Raw genomic sequence first — 21,996 nt, 5'->3', positions numbered from 1 at the left:
AAGGACAAGGCTGCATAGATGCGTGAGAACTTTTTTGGCATAAGGAAAATTACTGTCAATAGACTAGTTAATAAAAATTCATTAACTTAAAAAATTAAATTATATATAAAGTATATAATTTCAAAATAATTAAAATCCTATGTACAAAAAATTGCAGGATGAAAGGGCAATTTTTTTAAAAAGTGAAGCTCTAAGCATTAAAAGTCATTGTAAATAGCCAAAGTATTCATAATTATACAGGTTTCAGCCCTAGTTGCACTTAGAATCACTTGCAGAGCTTTCAAACATGCTCAACCCTGAACCAAAAAAAATCTGATTTTTAAAAATAGCTCCCCAGATAATTTTAATGTGCAGCTGGGGTGAGAACCATTGATACACGAATACAGAAACTGGTTGGGCTTCCCCCTTTTTTCAGTATTTTTGAAATTTTGAGGAATCCGGTTGTTTCTAAATTGAAACAAAACAAAACCCCACTGTATTTAAACAAAGCTGACATAAAAAGGGAGTAAGTAAACTTAGCCATGGCTTTCAGCATCTTCAGGAAACTGCTGAAAATATCTGGAAACATTTGGCTCTCAAAAAAAGGTTAAGACTGAAAAATAGCTATATGAAGACTGAAAAGCTGGCTTTTATGGACAGTTTTCTGTCACTGCAGGACTTAGCTGGCGGGTCTTCTGGGACACTACCAAACCATCTCAGCAGCTCCCTCCCCTATACAACAGTCTCAAGAATACTTCCATTACAACCGTAAGGACATTCTTCTATAGTCATGTTTAGGTATTTGTTTCTCCACAATAAGATTTTTCCTACAAAATAACTTCATTCTTGAGAATTGATCTGTATGATGAAAATTCTTGGTGAGAAATGAGTTAAGTCCAAAGATGAAGAATGTACTGTAGTGATAGTAAGCCACCTTGAGGAGCCCATGGCCTAAGAGGCACTTGTCAAAGAATGGCAGTAACTCCCAGCAAAGTGTCCTCCCCATCTTCAGCCTCCTGGTCCTCTGCACGAGTCTCTCCCTATTTTTTATTCATGCTCACCTTTGATGAAAATCTCAGAGCCTTCCTTTTGCAAACTTTGGTTTCTGGCATTTGTATTTAAAAACTAAAATAAAAACAGGGCTTTTTAAAAAACTATAATTGTGCTAGGGACTGTTTTTTTGGACTACACTTCACATGGCATTGGGTGGCTGAGAGCCCTATTCTGATATGAAGCTGAGAACACAGGACACTTAACTGGCTCCAGGTATCAAGTTGATCTTGGGCATCTTCCCACCTGCCTTTCTAACCACTTCCTCCTTGATCCTCATCACCTGTTTGTCTGGTATCCAGTTGTCCCATAGTGCTCTCCATGAACCTTACTTATAGTAGCCTGAGCAATGTTCAAAATCACTTTTGTCCCAAAACTCTTATTCCCTCCATTAAATGGCATGGTCCCTTATGTCCACTGAAAGCATTCTGTCTTATAACTTTATCACTTGGCATTTTGTAGCTCATATTAGTTCATGCACTGGACTTCCAGCTTCACCACATGCAATGTCTGTGAACAAGTCACTTCACCTCTCCCAGGAAATAAGAGCTGTTAACATTTCAGCTGCTACCATCGCCCGTGCCTGGAAATCTAATAGAGAGGCAAGTGAATGAAGAAGGCTTACTTATGTTCATATTTTATAAACCAAGGAGACATTATAATGCTCTATAAAAAAAAGCTACATATCAAATATAAGAACTCAAAGGTTTAAAAATTAAATCCCATTAACTAAAAAGGACACAATTGTTCCTGAAATGGAGACAGGCCTGGAGATTCCGGGTTGCTTCAGTCAATTTGGCCCTCAATCTTCAGAGCATTCTCACCAAACACCTGCATCTTCGCACAGGCCGAATAGTCTTATGCAGCCGCCAGCTTGAACCACTAAGTTCAGAAACAGCTGCATCTGCTGGATGTTCATGAGCAAGTTCACTAAGAAGTCAAAGTTCACTGAAGTCCAATGGGATGAATTCTCAGAGTCGGCTGGGCCAAATCTCCTTTTATACAAATGGGGGAACCGAGGTCCAAATACGGTCCAAAGTTACATAGAAAATTACAACATAATTACAATTAAAACTCATGCTCAGACGATAGTTTGTTCCTCTAAAAACACTGTCTACATACAGGTTTTTTTTATAGTGAGATGGGACCCAAGTTGCACCCTGAAGAATGCAAGGTATAGAGGAAACATACAGTGAGTACACAGAGCATTTCAGGCAGAAAGGAGAGAGTGAACTATGATATAACATATACGAGAGTATTCGGTCAGCATTCATTACTCTACAAGCCCGACTCTGAGAGGGGATTACTGAAGGGCAAATCATTGAGTACAGCCAAGACTCGGGGCAAACAGTACATAGGTGCTATAGGTTAAGGCCTGATAGAGAAGGACTTGGAATATTCTCCTTAGGGAATCCGGAGTATATTCTGCAGGTGGGGGGAGGGGTAGGCTGGGGTCAAAAGACTATTAACAATGGGATGGGTTTTATGAAGAGTTTAGGGGAACAGGTTAACTTCTAACTTGTTCAGTTAAAGTGGCCATGGGGCAGCCACGTAGGTAGGGATGACCAACAGGTGGCTAGATATGCACAGAAATAATGAGGCCAGGTTTGAGGAATGGATAAAATAATGCGAAGACAGAGGGATCAGTCATTCACTAAACATTTATCGCAGGACTTTTCTATGTCTTAAGGCACAGGTGGAAGCTGGGATACAGAAATGAACAAGACACATGCTCGATGCCTCTTGGAGCTTAGAACTGAACTGGAGAGAGAATAAACAGACACTACACAGTCATTTAAGTACAGTAGTGCTAAATGCTACAGAAGGAAACCATAGGGTCTCTGAGCAGTTAGAAAGAGCTGACCTAGCACGAGGGGCTGCGGAAAGCTTTCCTGTGCAAGTGATGCTTGAACCAAACTCCGAAGGACGGAAAGGACTTAACTACATGGGGTAGAACAGAGTGTTCCAGGCACAGAAACCAGCAGTTCAAAGGTACTGAGGCAGCAAGGAAGAAGCTGGGGAACGGGTAGGGGTGAAAATGCGAATGCATCAAGGGCATAAAGTACAAGCGAAGAACACCCAGAGAAGACTTGAGGATGGCTTACACAGTGAAAAAGGAGATCGGTCTGGCTACAGACAACGATATGGGGGAAATAAGGGGAACCAAAAGACAAGACCACATAAAGACAGTTCTTGAATACTAAGCCAAGGAAATGAGGCTGAACACCAGCACCAAATTTAGAGTGGAGAGGGTGGGGCGAGGGGTGGGTGATAATCAGTAAGAGAGGCACAAGATAAAAACAGTATATACATAGAGCTAGACTTCTGTATGCTAATTGTTTGATAACAGTTCAGGAAAAAAATTTTCAGTTAACAGTGATCTTTTAAAAACGTCAAATTATTTACAAGTTCCAAATAAGCAGAGTTAAATCTTAGAAAAACAACATGTATATACAAAACAAACTGGAGAAATACAACTAGTGACAGAAATAATGCAAAATGATAACCATTAGTACTATGCTACAAAGCCTCACAGTTCTTTACAAAGCCTATTACAAAGCAGCCCTTGTTTTTTGTCTTCCTGATGTCAAAAGTACACAAATTTAGTTAGAGTGGATTCCATTACAAGTGATACTTTTATTGGTTCCTCCTGTAGATGAAATTCAGTGTGCACCACTCTGTTATTCACCTGTAAGAGAAAAGCACAAACTGACCAAAAGAATGTACAGCCCTGAGCAAAAGCCTTTTAGAAATAAACCCCGCAGGATGAGATGGCAGAATTCTGATCCCACCAGGAGAACAATGCAAACACCATTCTAAGGAGATGTCCCACCAAGTACTTAAAACAAAGGACTGTGGGATGGAAAGAGCACTGGAATGAAGAGTCCACAGACCTTGGTTCAGTCTCAAGCTTGCTCCTGAGTAATATCAGGCCATGTAGTTACTCATAGTAAAACGAAACGGTTGGATTACGTTATGTCCAAAGTATCCAACAGCTCTGCAATTCCTGGGTTGGTGGTAAGCACATCTTATCATCTGCTCCCTCACTGAGTTGTGAGTGCCTTTAATGCAAAGCCCACCTATGCTCACTTCTAGACTTTCTCACCATTGTCTCCTCAGCAAGAGTTTTGAAAATGAAGGGTGTTCGATAAAGACTTAATGAACATCAGTGGGCAAAAACAGTTTTCAGTTAGCATTCAGCTAAAATGGATTTCTATACACAGTTAGTTAAATCTGTCTTTACTATTACATATCCCTGAGAAGCTGACAAGAAACTATTTTTTTTAAAGAGAGAAATTGAACAATATGAGATATTTGAGAATATGGTTGGATGACAGTAAAAACTGTCCCTCCTTTTAACATTTTCCCTCAAGAGCTCAGCTATGTGAGGACAAAAACAATTTTGAAAGCTGCTTAGCATCATATGGAAAATATTAACATTAAAAAAATTTTTTAAGAAATAAAAATAGTTACCACTCCTTAGGGGGTTAAGGAATAAACAACACATAAATTGTGAACTCTAGAAGCACTCTGCCTGGGCTGGAATGCCAACTCTGTCACTTATTAGCTCTCCATCTGTGACAGCGGATGCAAATCCCAGCACCTACCTGAGGGTCGTTGGGAGGTTTAAATGGATTCATATCTATAAAGCGCAGAGAATAGTAACTGGCACAGAGTGAGCCATGCGATAGATGTTAGTGTTGCTGTTACTATGCTCATTTACAACCTTTTCTAATTAGCTCTCTCTGTGTATAAAAATCCCAGATTAAGAAAATTAGTTTCTAATCCTGATGTGATAAACCACTAGAATTGGGCCATTCTCCAAACTTCTCTTTGTATATAAATCTGCTGAGATTCTGCGCCACTCATTCATTCAATGAGCACTGCCCTGGGCTACAAGCTGGGGAGACAAGTGTGAGCCAGTGTCAGACCTCAAAGATGCCCTCAGGGTCTCCCCTCTCCTAGCTGAGTCAGGCCAAAGCCCGCTACAATGGAAGGACTTCACAGTTCACTTAATAGCCCACCCCTTTTATCAGCAAGGGACAGAAAGTGTCACTATCAGTTTTCCTTGGTATCTGGCCCAACCATGTCTTCTGAACAATGATGCCACGGTCTACTAAACTCATGATCAGTCCGTTGTTTTCAAGCAACTTTTCAGTATCTCTCATGTTTTCATGGCTAAAGTGCATTAGCTTTAGAGTGAATGGAGCACATGGTCACTTGGAATTCACTTACTTTGGTGAAAAAGTCAGCGATGTGCCACCTATTTCCATATTGTTTAAAGACGTTGGTCATTGCTTCGATCATCACAGAGCCAGTGCGGGGGTGCCGTAAAGCAACATGATCTACAAAGAAAAACAAAAACATTTCATCCATTTTCTTCCTCTACTTGCGGCTAATTGTTCTTTCACTGACTATTAAAACATGAAAAATGGCTTTGATCTGAAAACACAGAAACATTCTTGCAGGAGTGTTAGCAAGAGTGTGTCTGGGGCCATAACAGACATGGGCACAAACACAAGAAGCACCTGAGCCTCCCAGGGGACTTGTGTGACAATTGGCACAAAACCTCTCAACAGGACATTCTTTTTAATGTGCATTTTTTAAATAAAAACTTTTAAAATAAATACACGTGAAAGTAAAAAGTTTAACAAACCCCCATGTAATCATCCCTCAGATTCAACAGTTATCATTTTGCCATTTACTTCATTTTATCCTGGTTTTTTTTTATTACTGACTTTTCCAATAGCATTTTAAGCTAAATATCCATACACAGACACACACACACACACGCGTGCACACACACACACATATACATGGAATTTATTTTGGGGTCCTCAAAAGTTTAAATACTGAAATTATTTTCATTATTCTATTTAAAAACATAACACGTCTGTTTAATGTGGAAATTCAATGGGAATACCATGCACCCTCTCATAATAAATCTGGGTTGGAAATGAAAAAACATAGGACGACTTTGGAACCTCAGTGTAGGCAAAGGTTTCTTAGAACACAAAGCATAAAACATAAAAGGAAAAAAATTGATAAATTGGACTTAATCACAATTTAGAACTTTTGATATTTATAACACATACCAGAGAAAAGACTTGTATCCAGGATACATAAGGGACTCTTACAACTTAATAAGAAAAACAAAATAAAAAAAACAATATAAAATTGGGGAAAAGGTATATGAATGGCCAATAGGTGCATGAATAATTGTTATTATTAGTCTTGCAGCAAATGCAAATTAAAACCACAAGGTGATACTATCATATAGCTATTCGATTGTCTAAAACTTTTTTACGAGACCGTACCAAGTGCTAATAGGGATGCGAAGCAACTGAAACTATCGTACTCTGCTGGCGGGAACATAAAAGGATGCAACCACTCTGGAAAATAATTTGGCAGTTTCTTCAAAAGTTAAACTTATACCTCCTGTGTGAACCAGCCATTCTATTTCTTGGTATTTACCCAAAGAAAATAAAAACCTACGCCCCCAAAGATCTGCACATGATTGTTCATAGCAGCTTTATTTGTAATAACCCAAAACTAGAAACAACCAAATATTCAAGTGAAAGGATAAACAGAGTATTATATCCACACTAATGAACACCACTTAGAATTAAACAAGAATGAACTACTGATATAGAAAACGACATGAGTGAATCTCAAAACCATTGATGTGTGGAAGAAGATAGGACAAAGACAAACAAAACCAAGCGTACTGTGTAATTCTAGTTCTACGAAATTCCAGAAAACGTAATCTGATCTGTGGTAACGGAGAGCAGGTCTGTGGTGACCTAGGGATGGAGCTGGAGGCAGGGATGGATTAGCCATAAGGAAATATTTGCTTATTTTGAGGTGATGAGAATATTTGCTTATCTTGATCATGATAATGGTATCATGAGTGTATACTTACTTTATATCTGCTCAAACTGTACAACTGAAATATATACAACTTATATTTTATTACACCTCTGTAAAATTGTCAAAGAATCCACAGAACGTATCTGTATAGTATGGGGAACTACATGGAAATTTCACGTTGCCCCTTTTAGCGTGAATCCGAGTTAGAAACACCACATCGCAAAGCCTGATGATCCATCTAGTCCAATTTTCTTCAAACTGCAGGTTGCGGCCCAATAATCAGTCAACAAATCAATTTAGTAGATTAAAACCAACATTTTTTAAATAATGGGACAGAATGAAATATCATGGAAAATATCAAAGTGTCTCAACTGCAGTAGTGGCAAATACCATTTATAAAATTAGTATTTGTTACATATTTATATTTATACTTTTATATCAGTGTATATAACAGATAGTAATAAACCGTATTTTCTCAATTCTAAGGTCTTTTTTTTTTTTCATTTTAGTATCTCTAAAATCTGGACATGCTGTATAATCTCTGCTGGTCATTGATTAATTGGTAGCTTCCTGTTGGCGCAAAATAATGGTAGGTCTTATAATCAAGGCATTAGATTTGATACAATATAATTAGCTGTTTCTTACTGTGGGTTATGGCAACATTGGAAACCTCTGACCTAAAGCGGTCTGCAACCTCTCTGAAGAATCATGTGCCAAGTAACTGTCAAGGATCTTATCAAATGAAAGGTCTTAAACTTCTCATTGCTTTGAAAATCATCAGCAGTGGTAAGTCCATGCCCATGGGTTCAGTCCTCACAACCGATTCTACACCACAGAAATGAATCCCATGACTAAAATTGCATAACTTTAGACTCTGGCCAAAAGCTAGCAAGTTTCCACGGATTTACCAAACAAGGTCAAAGGGATCTCAGTAAGACTGGGATCCCTCATATGTGTGTTGTAAAATAGTTTAGATAACCTCAGGCCATTCACGTGAGCAACAATCACACACAAGACTAAATACAAATCGCAAGTCAACAGGTGAAAGCATTTTGCAGCTTCTCCAGCATACAGGTGACATGGCTCTGTCACACACCAAGAGTGACAAGCTTTAGGACTTGCAAGGGTCAGGTAGCTGCTATAAATGTCTGTGGTGAGCTAAATGTCAGAAATTTGGATTTTTATGTGCAATCTCCCAATTTTTAAAAGCAGATAACTCAATTTTAAATTGTCGTAAGTTCATTTTTTGAATAGATAATACACTCGAATGGTTCGAAATTCAAACTGCAAAAGGAAGTGAAGTCTACCTCCCTCCTTGTCCCATGCCCAAGAAAAATGGTATCGGTTTCTTTTGCACCCTTCCATATCTGTCCTGTGTACGAAGAAGCTTATACATAAGTGAGTGTGTAACCACGCACCTCTGACCCCAGCAGCTTATTTATTATATAGCTGTTATACCGATTTTTTTCACCAACTCACCTTTGGCGGTTGCTCATCATCAATACACAAAAAGCCTCTTCCTCCGGTTATACAGTATTCTACTATACTTTATTTCGTCCCCTATGGATAGACATTTAGGTTTTTCCCAATACTTTGCTATAATAAACAATGTCAATGAATAACACCGGGCACATGTCATTTAGACACAATTTCCTAGCCAAGGAATTACATGTGTATTTGTAATTTTGCTAGTTAATGCCAACCGGTCCTCCAAAGAAGTTATGCCAATTTACAATTCCACCAGTAATTAATAAGAAAATTCCCTAGCTCTTCACCGAGAGTATACATTCAAACTTTCTGATCTCTGCCATTCGGATAAATGAACAATGGTACTTCAATATCGTTTAATTAACTTTCTTCTTATAAAGATGAGCATCTTCTCCATGTTGATGGTGTTCCCTACACTCCATCAGCATCTGTGCTGTAGTACTGCCCATCTCAAAAAACAAATAAAACACTCCTTTGATCTCTCCTCCAGATGGTGTCCCCATTTCTCAACTCCCTTTTTAGCAAAACTACAACAGTTTTGGTTTTATCTGTTGTTTCCAATTCCTTTCTTCAATTCCCACCTCTGGAAAATCTTTAAATATGACGGAACACACACCTGAATATGCACCACCGAGATCTAACAAATACTAATGTCACTGGCGCCTTGGGTCCTTGCAATCTCCCAGGATGGAAATCAAGGGAGATCACCAGACACCAACGTAGTACGAAGAGAACACTTTGAGCTTGTGTACAGGGAAACCACCACTGTGAAAGGGGAGAACCAGGTGGTCCCAGGAGGGAGGCTGGGGGGTGAGGGGGCGGTCAAAGGGAACTAGGCAGGAAGTGAACTATGTTCGGGCATGTAGAGGTGGAGGTTTCTCAGTGCTGCAATGTAGTTACATGCTTCTTCATGCATTGCACATCTCGTTAGCATGTTCAATCTCCACCTTTGGGCGTGTTTTTTAGTATTAAAATGAAGGATCACACAGCAGCACCGCTGAGCCTGACTGCCCGTGCGTAGCCGAAGGGACAGTTGTGTGGTCCCTGTTAAGTGAAGTGATTCCTTATGATTAGCAACCCTGGCGTCTTTAATGCTGATTGGTCACCCCAAAATGGGAATCCTTGGGGGACTTATCTGAGTATTAGCAGTTTGCTCCTGTCTGTTCAATCCAACTGACCTAATAGCAGGAAGTTGACTTCCTGTCTCTAATATTTTGCTTTATTTTTTCTAGCTCTTCTTTTCTGGCGAAATACAGCTGAATCCTCAATTTGAATTTCCTCCCTGATTACTTTCTAGTCTTTCCTTCCCTATCTTCTCTGCCTCCACCAGAGGCAATTCCTACCACAGACCTGTTGCCTGTTCTTTCTGCCTGTATTTTTACACTGTTACTAACTATCTATTTGGTAATAATATGTTGTTATTATTTTGTGTTTAAAATATTTATATTAAAGATACACTATGTGTTTTATATTACAACTGTCTTTTATCTTCATTCATTGTTACTGTTAAAGAGAAAAACAAAGGCCCCAAACAGTGTCACTCACTTGTGCTAAAAGCTCATGACACCAAACCTAGATTTAACACCTGATCTAACTGCAGTTTTGACATCTCCTGCAAATGTGATCCTAATTAACCAAAGGTGATCCTAATTAACCGATCTGGAATTTTCTGGTCAAAGAATAATAGTAAGGCAATCTATCACGTGGGCCTACTCTACCCCTCTATAGAAAGAAGCAACCTGTATAATAACAACCCTTCCCATTCTCTCCCCCTCCCCCAAAAAAGATGTCCCGGTTCCAAAATAATCCTTTCTTCTTTTAATAGCTCCCTTAGACCACTTTTCTTCCTATAAAAATCTTCCATTTTGTACAACCCTCAGAGTGTCCTTCTAGATGCTAGAAGGGATGCTGCCCAATTCGTGAACCACTTAATAAAGCCAATTGGATCTTCAAATTTACCCCACTGAATTTTGTTCTTAACATTACATGTAAAACTTCCCCATGATGATTTTTTTCAACTGCTGCACAGTTCCACTGTATGAATATAGTCACGTGCCACATAACAAGTTTTGGTCAACAACGGACCACATATACAATGGTGATCCCACGAGATTATAATGGAACTGAAAAATTCCTATGACCTGGTGCCCTCACAGCCGTTGTAAGGTCACGGCACAACACATTACACAAATACCACTGTGTTACGATTGCCTACTATTCAGTACAATAACATGCTGTACAGGTTTGCAGCCTAAGAGCAGTAGGGAAAAACATTATGTGTCTATTTGGCATAAGGATTATTTTATGTTGGTTAATTTTAAGAAACAGCTTGGGAGAAGTTTTGAAAACCAAGCAGAAGTGACCCTTTGTAAAAGAAATTCACATTTGTAAGGGAAATCTCCATTTGTGAAGGTGTCTCCCACTTCCTACCAAGAAGAGAAGAATGACCCTAAATTTCTAGAAACTCTTATCAGAAGGCAAAGCTTTAAATCTGCATAACAACCTTAACCCTTGCTTACTGTGCTTTTCTAGGTAAGCTCCCACAACATCAGCCCCAACATCTTTTGTCTTCAGCTGAAGATGGTATTGAAGGTGGGAGCTTCAGCCATTTTGATGAGTTACTCAGTTTTCCTGAGTCTCTCCCATGCATACAGAAGGTATACATGCTATTTAACTTTTGTTTTTCTCCTGTTAATCTGTCTTTGATTATAGGGCTGTCTCAGCCAAGAACCCAGAAGGGTAGAGGTAAAATTATTTTTCTTCATCTACAGAGCAATGGGCTCTCCTATATGGCCCAGGTGTATACAGTAGGCTATACCACCTGTGTTTGTGCAAATCTACAATGGTAACACAACAACGAAATCGCCAAAGGATGACGCCTTTCTCAGAACGAATCCCCAGTGACTGTACACTACTCTCAATGTCTTATAGTTTCTCTTCCCCTTCAATTCTCCACACTGTAAACAATCTCAGAGGAGGGCCCATGTTAGAGTGACCAACTCGTCCAGATTTGCCCACTTTCCCAGTGATAGCACTGAAAAGTCCACTGTGCCAGGAAACCCCTCAATCTCTGGCAAGCTGGGACGGCTGGTCACCCTATCCCATGTATACATGACATGGGCAGAAGGGCGGAGGGTCTCAGATTTTCTCAGTTCGCGGTACGCGTAGCAACTCAGTAATTTTTTCACAGTGATCCTAGGCCAAGAAAAATAGAATTCCGTTTAATAAAGTAGTTAGAATACGAATGTTAAATTTACACCTAATAATCTATTGTTATTTGGGGTGGGGGCGAGAGACCACACAAATTGAAAGAATAATATTTTCATTTTATTCTTAAATAATCACAATTACTTACTAATGGGATGTGCACATCATCATGGCACTTGCTTTTTATCTCAGCCACCCTCCAAAACCTAGCTACCCAAATATATGATATCACCGAAAAGACTGCGGTGCAATCTAATTCTTGAAACTGTAAACTACACGAACTATGTGACGTTACTGTGGACCCCCGGTTTGGAAACCACAGCATTAGGGTGTACACCAAGAAGTGAATTTGCTGATAAACATATTTTTAACCTGACTAAGTTTCCCACATTGCTCTCCGAAGAGGCAGTACTAACTTCCTGATGGGAGTGGCATATGGAAATACCTGTCACATCATATCAGTTATTATGATAAGCACGACATCTGCATTACAAAATTTAATTTATATAACATCCTAATGACACAAGTAAATTTTATCCTTCTCATTTTATGTGAAGAAACTGACATATCTAGAGGCTAAAAAAATACTGAAGTTCCCAAAGATAGAAAGTGGCAGAGCTAGCTTTTGGGCCAACATCTTTTTCACATGAGAGCCAATGATCTTCCTATGTGATACTTTGCTAAGAGTTTGATGTCTTCCTGGAAGAAATGAACAGTAAGATGCCAACCTGCCACTGAGAGTGGGAACATTTTCTGAAGGGAGGCGGAGGGGTTAATGAAAATTTCTCCTTATAAAAACGTCAATTTGTAAAGCACAGACCATTTTTTTTAAAAGATTTTAGAAATCATTAGGAACCACCGAAACCCTCTGGCAGAATGCAGATCTCACGGTCATCTACCCTCACTGTCTTACCTGCCTGGGTGGGGTAGATGATGAAATAATCACTGAATGTGGGCAGCCTCTTCTTCTCTGATACGTCATCTGAGTCCATGGGTTCATCATCTGTTTCAACACCATTATCTCTTCTCTCTGTTTTTTGAGGAATGAAATACAAACAACAATAATACATCACTAACACCAGTAACCCTTAATAAAAATCACAAAAGGTCTGTATCCTCCACGAGAGAGAGAAATATCCACAAAAGCTACATGAGTCAGATGTTAGTCCCACAGACTTCCTGGAATTACAGGGATGGTGAAATGTCCCTTGGGAATCTCAGAATTTGAGATTTCCAGACTCACCCCATGAAGTCGGTGACTTGGACCGTTCCTCAGCCTAAGTTAGAGATTCTATCTCAGGTAAGTTTTACATCCATCTCTTCCTTCCACTCAAAGTCCCTAGTCAACTGCACAACCGAGGTTACATCAGCTCAGGGTCCTCTAATTTAAAATGTAATATTTACATTTTTTAAAACTTACTTATTACTTACTTATTCTCTTTCCTCAATCATCAATACAAGAATTCCCTAGAAACATGACTATTACAAAGAAGCCTCCACTTACCTCCTCTGCATGCCTGGATTATAAAGATCTTTGGTTTCTCGTGAAGTGCTGGACAATTTTTATTGTTAAACATTTCAAAAACATTTTCCAGGCTGACTCTGTCACCATCTTCCATTTTAATAAAGCCATTTTCTCCGTGGGACATAAGAGTAACAAGACAACAGCCAATTTCATTTTTAATTCCATTTAATCCATCACGAAATGATGTTAGTTTTTCAAGTAACTCCTGTAAAATAGGATTAACATATTAAAAAGATCTGAAGGTGAGAAAAATCAAAATGTTAGAGGTGGCCCCTTTACTACTAGGTGATCCAATGAGATGATAAATTTAAAAATACCTACATCTCTAACAGAGTTAGTATGAGGTAAATATTATTTTCTTGTTACTCCTTTTTGGTTGCTCTCAGAATTCATCTGATTTCTTCTTATGCTACTGGTTCTTGTTTGACAAAATTAGGGCATTTCTGATTCTCTACCACAAAATACAACAGAATGATAGTTCCTCAAAGTGTTAATGTATTTAAATTTTATATTAACTTATTTTAACATATAAAAATTACTATTTTATAAAATCAATACTCTCAATAGGTAGAAATGGGAGGGAATGAAGGTGTCCACTCAGTAGCAGAGACCTGCCAGTCTATCAGCAGATGTCATCAGAATCCATCCCACGAGAAAGAGAAGGTAGGAATGGCTGCCATCGCTACTTCCAAATGTGTTGTAATAAAGATCCTGCCCATCTCAACGAAGTAAAAATTAAATGAGGTTTAAATATTGGAAACAAAGAACCAAGACATTATTTACAGATAATTTGACTATCTAGAAATATTAAAAATCAACTAAAAAACTATTAGAACTAGAGATTAGCAAATTGACCAGATATAAGATTAATTTACAAAGATCTATGCTTTCCCAATTACCCAGCAATAATCATTTAAGCCAAAAAATGGAAAAAGGGTTCCCATTCGTGGTCATAACATAACTAAAATGCCTAGGAATAAACCTAACAAGGAATATATTACCTAAATGAAGAAAACTATAAAAAAAAAAACTTTGGTGAAGAGACAGCATAAACAAACCTAGATATGCTGATGTTTCTGACTGAGATGACTCAATATTATTAATTTGCTATTCATTCCAAATGAATCTCAATTCAATATCATGTCAATCAAAATCCCAAAGGATTTCTATAGACTTTAACTAGATGATTCTTGGGGTAAAGAACAGATAATGTTCAAGAATAGCCAAGAATATTCAAATGGGGGAAAAAAAAAAACAAGAAGTAGGGGACAGGTCCTATCAGACATCAAAATGTACTATAAAATCGTCGGGGGGAAAACACAGTGATATACTGTCTATGGCCATGCCACCCTGAATGCGCGCCCAATCTCGGCTGATCTTGGAAGCTAAGCAGGATTGGGCCTGCTTAATGCTTGGATGGGAGACCACTTAGGAATACCGAGTGCTGTAGGCTTTAAAAAACAAACAAACAAACAAACAAAAAACAGTGATAAACTGGCATATATAAACAAATATATGAATAGAATATTTTAGAATCCAGAAATTAATCCAAGTACTACACACAGGAATTTAGTTCTTGATAACAGTGGCACTTTAAATATGTGTCATTAAAAAAAAGATGTATCATTCACTACATGTTGAGATGACTATTTGGAAATAAAGTTAGACCTCCTATAGCAAAAATAAAATTCCAGAGAGCAGAAGGTAAACCTTAAACTATAAAAATATCACAGAAAAATAATTTTTAAATTTCTAAGTTGGGAAGGCATGGGGTTTAATCAAGACCAAGAAGCAGACAGATTGACAAGTTTACTCACAAGACTTCCATGTGACTTAAGATAACAAAAAGTTAAAAGGCAAGTAACAGGGTAGGAGAAAAATATTTGCACCATATTTTGTAAATAAATAATATTCAGGAAAATAACTGTAGGAAAAAAATCCAGTAGGAAAAAGGCCACAGGATAAAACAGTTAATGTACAACAGGAAAAAAAAAATGGCCAAAAGATGTTCAACCAAACTAATAACCTAGAAAATGAAATTTAAAACAGTGAAATACTTTTGCCAGTATGATTACTAAATATTTACATGTAAATGTTGACAGGATGTAGAGAAAGAGGCCACTTCTGGACCTTGGCAGAACACTGGCAATGTCTGCTATTTGAATGGAAGGGACTCATGTAATGTGGAAGGCAGTCTCGTACCATCCTTGGGGAAAACGAAGGAGTCTGTTTCTTAGCTTTGAAATAATAAAGTTGAAAAGTTATTGAGCACTTACTGCAAGTCAGCTACTATTCTAAGAAATTTTACACACGGAACCTCATTTCATCCTCACAATAGCCCTACAAGATAATTTACTATCATCATCCCCACTATAGAGATAAGAAAATAGTCAAGTAATTTTAGGCAAGGTTTCTAAAACTACTGTACTATTGATGTTTGGGCTCGATCATTTTTTGCTGTAGGGGGCTGTCCTAGGCATTGTAGGATGTTTAGTAGTATCCCTGCCTTCCACACTGGATGCCATTAGCACCTTCCAGTTGTGATGAGCAAAAATGTCCCCAGACACTGTCACATGTCCTCTGTGGGACAAAAGCACCCTCAGTAAGAACCGGATTTTAGGTAACACAACTAGTGTGAGCCAGGGTTCCAGTTCTGGCACTCTACTCTGCACTCACTGCCCTTCGGTTATGCTGTTCCTCGATGTTCATTAGCAGTGACTCCTGGGATCTTGAAGGGCTTTCCGATGTCATTGTCCCAAAATACTGGGCAGGTCTAGGCCATGACTGAGCTAGGGTCAGAGAAATCAAACTGGTCCCCACCACCGCCACTCTTCAACCTTATTTTTTCTGTGCCATCTAGTTAAGCCACATGCAGTTCTGCCCAGGACTGTCAGGGGCCCCTCTTCTGGCCCATTACATGGTTCCAAATAAGTCTCATGAGGACTTTTCAAAGCCCGTGGGCTTGGGTGCTGCTGGAATTCCTCCTGCCTGGCCTCCTGCTGACCTCTCAAAGCTCTTTCCTTGGACTTACATGCTCCCAAATGCTCTGGACCTTGCCCATTCTGGACCCGTGGCCTGTCCTTGGGTTTCCTTGCCCACCTGGCCAAGGACACCTTCTTGGGTTCCTTTTCCCCCTTTAACTACACAGCTAAGACCGAAACTCAAGAGGTCCTGCTCATCTGGAAGGGGAGCTGGGGTATCACACACTTAAGATTATAAAAGTATCAAGAATTTCATCAGGATATACATGTCACACTGCTCAGCAGATCTCAGTTCCTGCCAGGTACCAAAACCCATTATTTTTTTTTTAAAGGAAAGTTATAAAATCCAAGCTACAATTTTTCATTTTTGTTTTTAATTTGTTACCTCTTTGTCAGGATCAATGCACAATGTATATTCAAAGTGGCACTGGCCAAGCCAGTCCTTCATTAGCTTGACGTCCTGGTCAGCCCCTGGCCTGTTCTTCTTCACGCACATGAGGAAAGCCTTCCGCCTGCCGCTCAGGTCATAACGGTCCTGTTTCCCAGCAAAGCCAAGAAGCAAAATTTAAACCAGAACACATTCAGAAAGCCAAATACACTAGATGCTGCTGAGCCCTGGACACCGCGAAGGGTTAGGGGCACCGACCCGCGCAGTCAGCCCTCAGCATTTGCATTTGCGGATTCCCATCTGCCAGTGGACGCTTGAACAACGCGGGTTGGAACCCCGCGAGTCGGTCCTGATATAAGTGGACCGTGCAATCGAGTCCCCGGGGGTTCAAGGGTCAACGGCATATCAAACGATGAGTTTCTCCTGGGACTGATTATTGGGGAACATTCCCAGTTCAAATCAGGGGCACGACATCGAGCGCCTCTTACTAATTGGGTGGGTACGGGGGAGGGGGGGAGCGGTGACTTGATTTAGAATTCTTCAAATACCTTTCTCAGACTTAGACTCATAGGCCAGCCTCATTAAATTCCATAACTAATTTAAGGAAATAGAGGATAGAAGAAAATGACAACTAAGGGCTGCAGTCATCGAAATTCAGGTGAGACATTTTGTAGGACAAAAGAACCCTGGTTTCTTCAACAAATAACTAGAAAAAAGTTAAAGAGGGGGAAGTATCGTAAATTAAGTCTTAAGAGACAAATCAATCAAATGTAATTGTGTAGACATTATTTGAATAGTTCTGATTCAAACAAACCAACTGTAAAAGACATAAGAACCGGTTAAGGAAATCTGAGGAGTTTTGTTTTGTTTGGTGGAATAAGGGTATTATGGTTCTGTTTAGAAAAAAAGTCTTTCTCAGAGATACATACTAAAGTATATGTAGATGAAAGTGATATATCTGGATTTGCTTTAACATAATTAGGAGCGGGGAGCAGATGTAACAAGACTGGCCATTATGTTGCTAATTGCTGAGGCAGGATGTTAAGTATGCTGGACTGAGGTTTGGAAGATTAATCTTTCTACTCTCTGTACTTTAGCATAGGCTTGAAATATCCATAGCAAACGTTTAAAAGAAAAACCTGCAGGCAGCAATTTTCGCAGCTGCCTAAGGCCATGCGACCAGTCATTTTATCTCCAGTGCCTCACTTTCCTTGATGTGGAAAATGGAGATAATAACAGTGCCTATGAAGTTAATGTGTGCACAGTGGTTTCAACCCGCTCATGTTTAGCTTTTACTGTTGTCACAGAAAACGGTGAGATCTGACCACGTGAAACAACCACACAAGGTGTAGTGTGGCCTTTTAGCCCAACAGGAGCAGCACCCAAAATGTTTAAATAGTAGCTACATACTCTTCACTAACCAGCAGGTAGGGTTGGAGTTAAGAGTCAAGATATTTACCAATTCATCACCATCCACAAAGTCACGGCTTCTCTTTAGAATTTTTCTTGGGATTACTGAATGAATTTTCATGAAAAGAGAACAGAAAAAGAGCATTATTTTTTTCTTTTCAATCAACATCTGCTGTTGTTCCTGTTCACAGGAAGCTCCTCAAAAAGAATTCAATTACCTCTTATGTTTTGGGGCCCAGTGGGCTATGACTGGTCTCATTTTTAGAAGTTCCTTGGATTAGGAACCCTCCTCCCAAACTCATGAGGCAGGAAACCTAAAATAGATCTATCTCCCTTAGACTTCTGTCAGGTTCAGGGGCAGAAAGACCCAAGCCAGAGATTTAAAGGACCGGGACTGACATTACTGCACAGGCACTTCCTGAAGGGTAGACCAAGACATCAGTAAAAAGGTGACGTAAAGGAACTAAACCCTATTTTTTCTATTTAACATAATATCTTTGCATTCAATTTGAATACTTATTGGGTGCCTGTAGTGTGTAGTCCTGACGTTATGTAGTTTGGATGATTCTGAGAAAGAAAGAAAAAAAAAACCACTTTGCCAACAGCAAGTGACTCACCATCTAAACAGGTGATAAAAATGTGGTACATAAAGAAGCACAACGTAAGCTCTGTGCATGTGCAGTAGAGGAAGGGCAAATCAAAGACTCAGCGGGGTCAGTCCTACAAGGACACGTTTGTGGATGATTACAGTTCTCATCCATTACAAATCTACAAAAATCAGCAATAGCTACATACCTCAAAACTCAACCAGGTCATAAGCATGCTGAGAACACAGACCATCACAGTACATCTCAGCGTCTACCCCAACGCCTCACATATAAGAGCTGCTGCCTCTCCTCTCCACTCATATTATGGACACATTATGGACACATTAACTAATGGGGGAGGGGAAAAACTCCCTCAATCTGCTACATACTGCATTTCTTGATCTTAAACCACATCCGTCCACTTTTATGGCAAACGGCCTAACGCTATGCAAGAGGATTCTTCCCCCCCTCCGCCCCGCCCAAGAAAAAAACACACCCACCCACCCACTGGAGATGTGGAGATGCGGCAGTGGGAATTCCAACACTAGGTTTCTCACTGAATCATCTATAAACCTCCACATCACAATCACTTGGAGGTACTTGTTTTAAAATGCATCTCAGGCCTGCTGAGTCAGTCTGATTTCTGAGCCCACCCCCAAAACAAATTAGCAGACCCTGATGGCTACTCTTCGACTGGACTCTCGATCCGAGCCTGGGACCGGTGACTCTCCTGCCCGCTCACCCCCGGGCTCCCACCTCCCGCAGCAGGTTGACTTGGTCCCCCCCCTCCGCCCCGCCCAAGAAAAAAACACACCCACCCACCCACTGGAGATGTGGAGATGCGGCAGTGGGAATTCCAACACTAGGTTTCTCACTGAATCATCTATAAACCTCCACATCACAATCACTTGGAGGTACTTGTTTTAAAATGCATCTCAGGCCTGCTGAGTCAGTCTGATTTCTGAGCCCACCCCCAAAACAAATTAGCAGACCCTAGATACATTTCTCGATTGATTATCTGTGCTTAGGATTTTCTGTTTGCTCACTTGAGCCTGACTGACACCTTCGATCCCTTGCTCTGTTCTTCCCTTGACATTTCCTCTCCAGAGTTTGACCAGCCTGGTTAGTTGAACTCGATGAAAACACTGATTCCCATCCCCGTCCAGCCCCGCGCGGTGGGGCGCTGCCAGCGCTGTAGCAGGTCGGTATAGCTGCTGCAGCACCCAGGTGACGAGGCGGCGCAATGACAGGTGTTTGTTAGACGCGTGCCAGCCTTGATGGCTGCCGCCTCCAAGCAGGACTCAGGTGCGGCCCCGTCTCACCGTCTGAGGATGCGCGGAAGTTGGGAAGCTCGGGGCACGTCCAGGGTCTCCTGCAAGCGGCTCTGCAGATCCTCCATGGCCGGCATGATCTTCGGGGACGCCCTGGGGTCGTCGGACTAGGAGCGCCCACCGCTCCCCGGGCTCCCCTCCATCCACGCCCAACCGTACCGAAGCGCCCGGGCCTCCGATTGGGAAGCAGAGCCTTTGAGTTGTCCCAGCCTTTGCCTGAGCCTATCTGAGAAATTCCCTGGAGCCCGAGTTTGGGGAACTAAGCGGTGAATCCAGCACTACAGGCCTCCCGAGCTCCTGCTTAACCCCTGGAGCCCGAGTTTGGGGAACTAAGCGGTGAATCCAGCACTACAGGCCTCCCCCGCGGGTCTCTACCTTGGCCGCGCGTTAGGATCACCTGCGGAATTAAAACTTCTCGTGTCCAGGCCGCAATCCAGGCTTATTACGTTAGAATCTCTGGGTGGTAAACCCACCCAGGCGTCAATAGTTTTTAAAGCTCTCCAGATGATTTCAGCGGGCAGCCAAGTTTTAGAAGCACTGATCTTAGACTCCAGAGTGTTTATCAGTTACCTAAACCAAGCAGCGAGAAGGACTTGGAAGCTGAAATAACACCTAGAGGCTGTTGCATTAAACTAGCTTTTCGGGGGAGAGGCCATGGTGACAAAGGCTGAGATTTGAGACTTTGATTCGGTCAGCAGGAAGTTAAAAATGCACACTGCTCAGCCTGGGGGACATAGTGAGCAGATATCAGCTTCACAACCCCCAAAGTCATTGCTAGGTTCCCCAACTCGATTAGGCCCTCATCATCAGGATTTGCCCCCAAACTGCTTCCCCTTTTGAACAACTAGTGAAAAAAATCTCAAAATCTTGTCTGAATCCTGATTCAAATAAACCAACTGTAAACATTTTTGAGACAATCAGGGAAATGTGAATATGGGCTAGGTATTGGGATAAGCAAAATATTAACTTTTTCCAGGTGAGGTAATAACCTTGCAGTGGTGTAAGAAAAATATCCATAGTTTTTCAAGATGCATATTGAAGTATGGGAAGGCGAAAGGTATGATCTCTGGGGCCTGCTTTTAAAAGCTTCACAGAAGAAAAAAGGGGGAAGAGTGGAAAGACAAGAGTGGCCAAGTGCTGATAATCGTTCCATCTGGGTGATGTGAATGAAAGGCCAGTGAACCATCGGTGCCACTCTTATGATTGTTTGAAATAGTTCACAACATATTTTGGAAACTGAGTAGAAAGGCAGCTTGAAAGCTTTGCTTCTGTCCTTTTCTGGCTCTGCCTGCCTAGGCTTTCTCTCTCTCCTCTCTCTCTCTGGTCACCAGATGCGTTTCCTCCCAAAGCCCCGCCTCTAAATAATTTGCTTAAGTCTGAGGCAGCCAAAAATGAATCAATAAAAAAAGCAAATGGCGCAGACCGCTGCAGCTCACCAGCCACTTCCTTTCTGGACTCTAATACTCATGAGAGATTGAAAGAAAGGAAAAAACAAATTATTATGGCCTGGGATATGCAGATTCCAGGGCTGCTTGCCTCTGGAAACAAGGTTCACATAGGCAAATTTCAGCTTTATCCTAAGGTTAGAGAAAATTTGGCTAAGATTTCTCCAATCTTAATGATTATTTGCTCCAAAAAGAACAAATAAGGAGCACAGAAGGGGGCTCTGGTGGCTGAAATTCACCAGCCAAGTATAAGGTGAGCAAATCTGCACTGGGATAAAGCCCACACCTCTGGGCCTGGTCTCTGTCCCTCCCCTCCCAGGGGCCCCTGGCAGGGCCCTCAGGGGCAGCAGGCCCACAGGGCCCAGGGGTGAGGATCAAAGGTGGCCGAAGAGGCCCTGAGAAAGGACTCGAAAGCCCAAGTCCAAGTTCTTAGGAGGCAGCCACTCCATGTGTCATTAACCCGTCTTCCCTTCATTCCTATCCCAGAATGCCATTTCCAGTCCTAAGTGCTCCCCTTCTTTCTGCAGCACAAGGATGGACAGACACATACTACACACACACACACACATACACACACACACACAGAGCACTGGTGGCTTGGGTGCCACTGAGATTAGTATCCTACATTGTCTTCTCCCATACTCCTCCCTATATAATTGTATTGAATAGGGAATTTTAATCTAAAACCTAAACTATAAACCTATAAATTATTGAACTTAATGAATTGACTCGTG

At 40.8% G+C, this 21,996-nt stretch overlaps 1 protein-coding gene and 1 pseudogene across 1 annotated transcript; one reads left to right on the top strand and one right to left on the bottom strand.

Moving 5' to 3' along the window:
• Window positions 1-3,486: 3,486 nt before the first annotated feature.
• LOC120581925 (caspase-14-like) lies at window positions 3,487-19,996 on the bottom strand. The gene is made up of 8 exons (XM_039836804.1): window positions 19,822-19,996; window positions 19,243-19,311; window positions 17,949-18,004; window positions 16,487-16,636; window positions 13,100-13,325; window positions 12,509-12,625; window positions 5,266-5,375; window positions 3,487-3,718 (listed from the first exon to the last, which is right to left on the bottom strand). Exons 1-8 carry the CDS (start codon window positions 19,892-19,894, stop codon window positions 3,617-3,619), a joined length of 903 nt encoding a protein of 300 aa, XP_039692738.1. The 5' UTR covers window positions 19,895-19,996; the 3' UTR covers window positions 3,487-3,616.
• LOC120582634 (uncharacterized) lies at window positions 14,453-14,573 on the top strand (annotated as a pseudogene).
• Window positions 19,997-21,996: the final 2,000 nt, after the last annotated feature.

This window comes from Pteropus medius, unplaced genomic scaffold (genome assembly GCF_902729225.1).
Source record: "Pteropus medius unplaced genomic scaffold, Ma_sr-lr_union100, whole genome shotgun sequence".
NCBI classification, from domain to species: Eukaryota; Metazoa; Chordata; class Mammalia; order Chiroptera; family Pteropodidae; genus Pteropus; species Pteropus medius.
The sequence above is the reverse complement of the archived record's forward strand: the minus strand, read 5'-3'. Positions and strand labels throughout refer to the sequence as shown.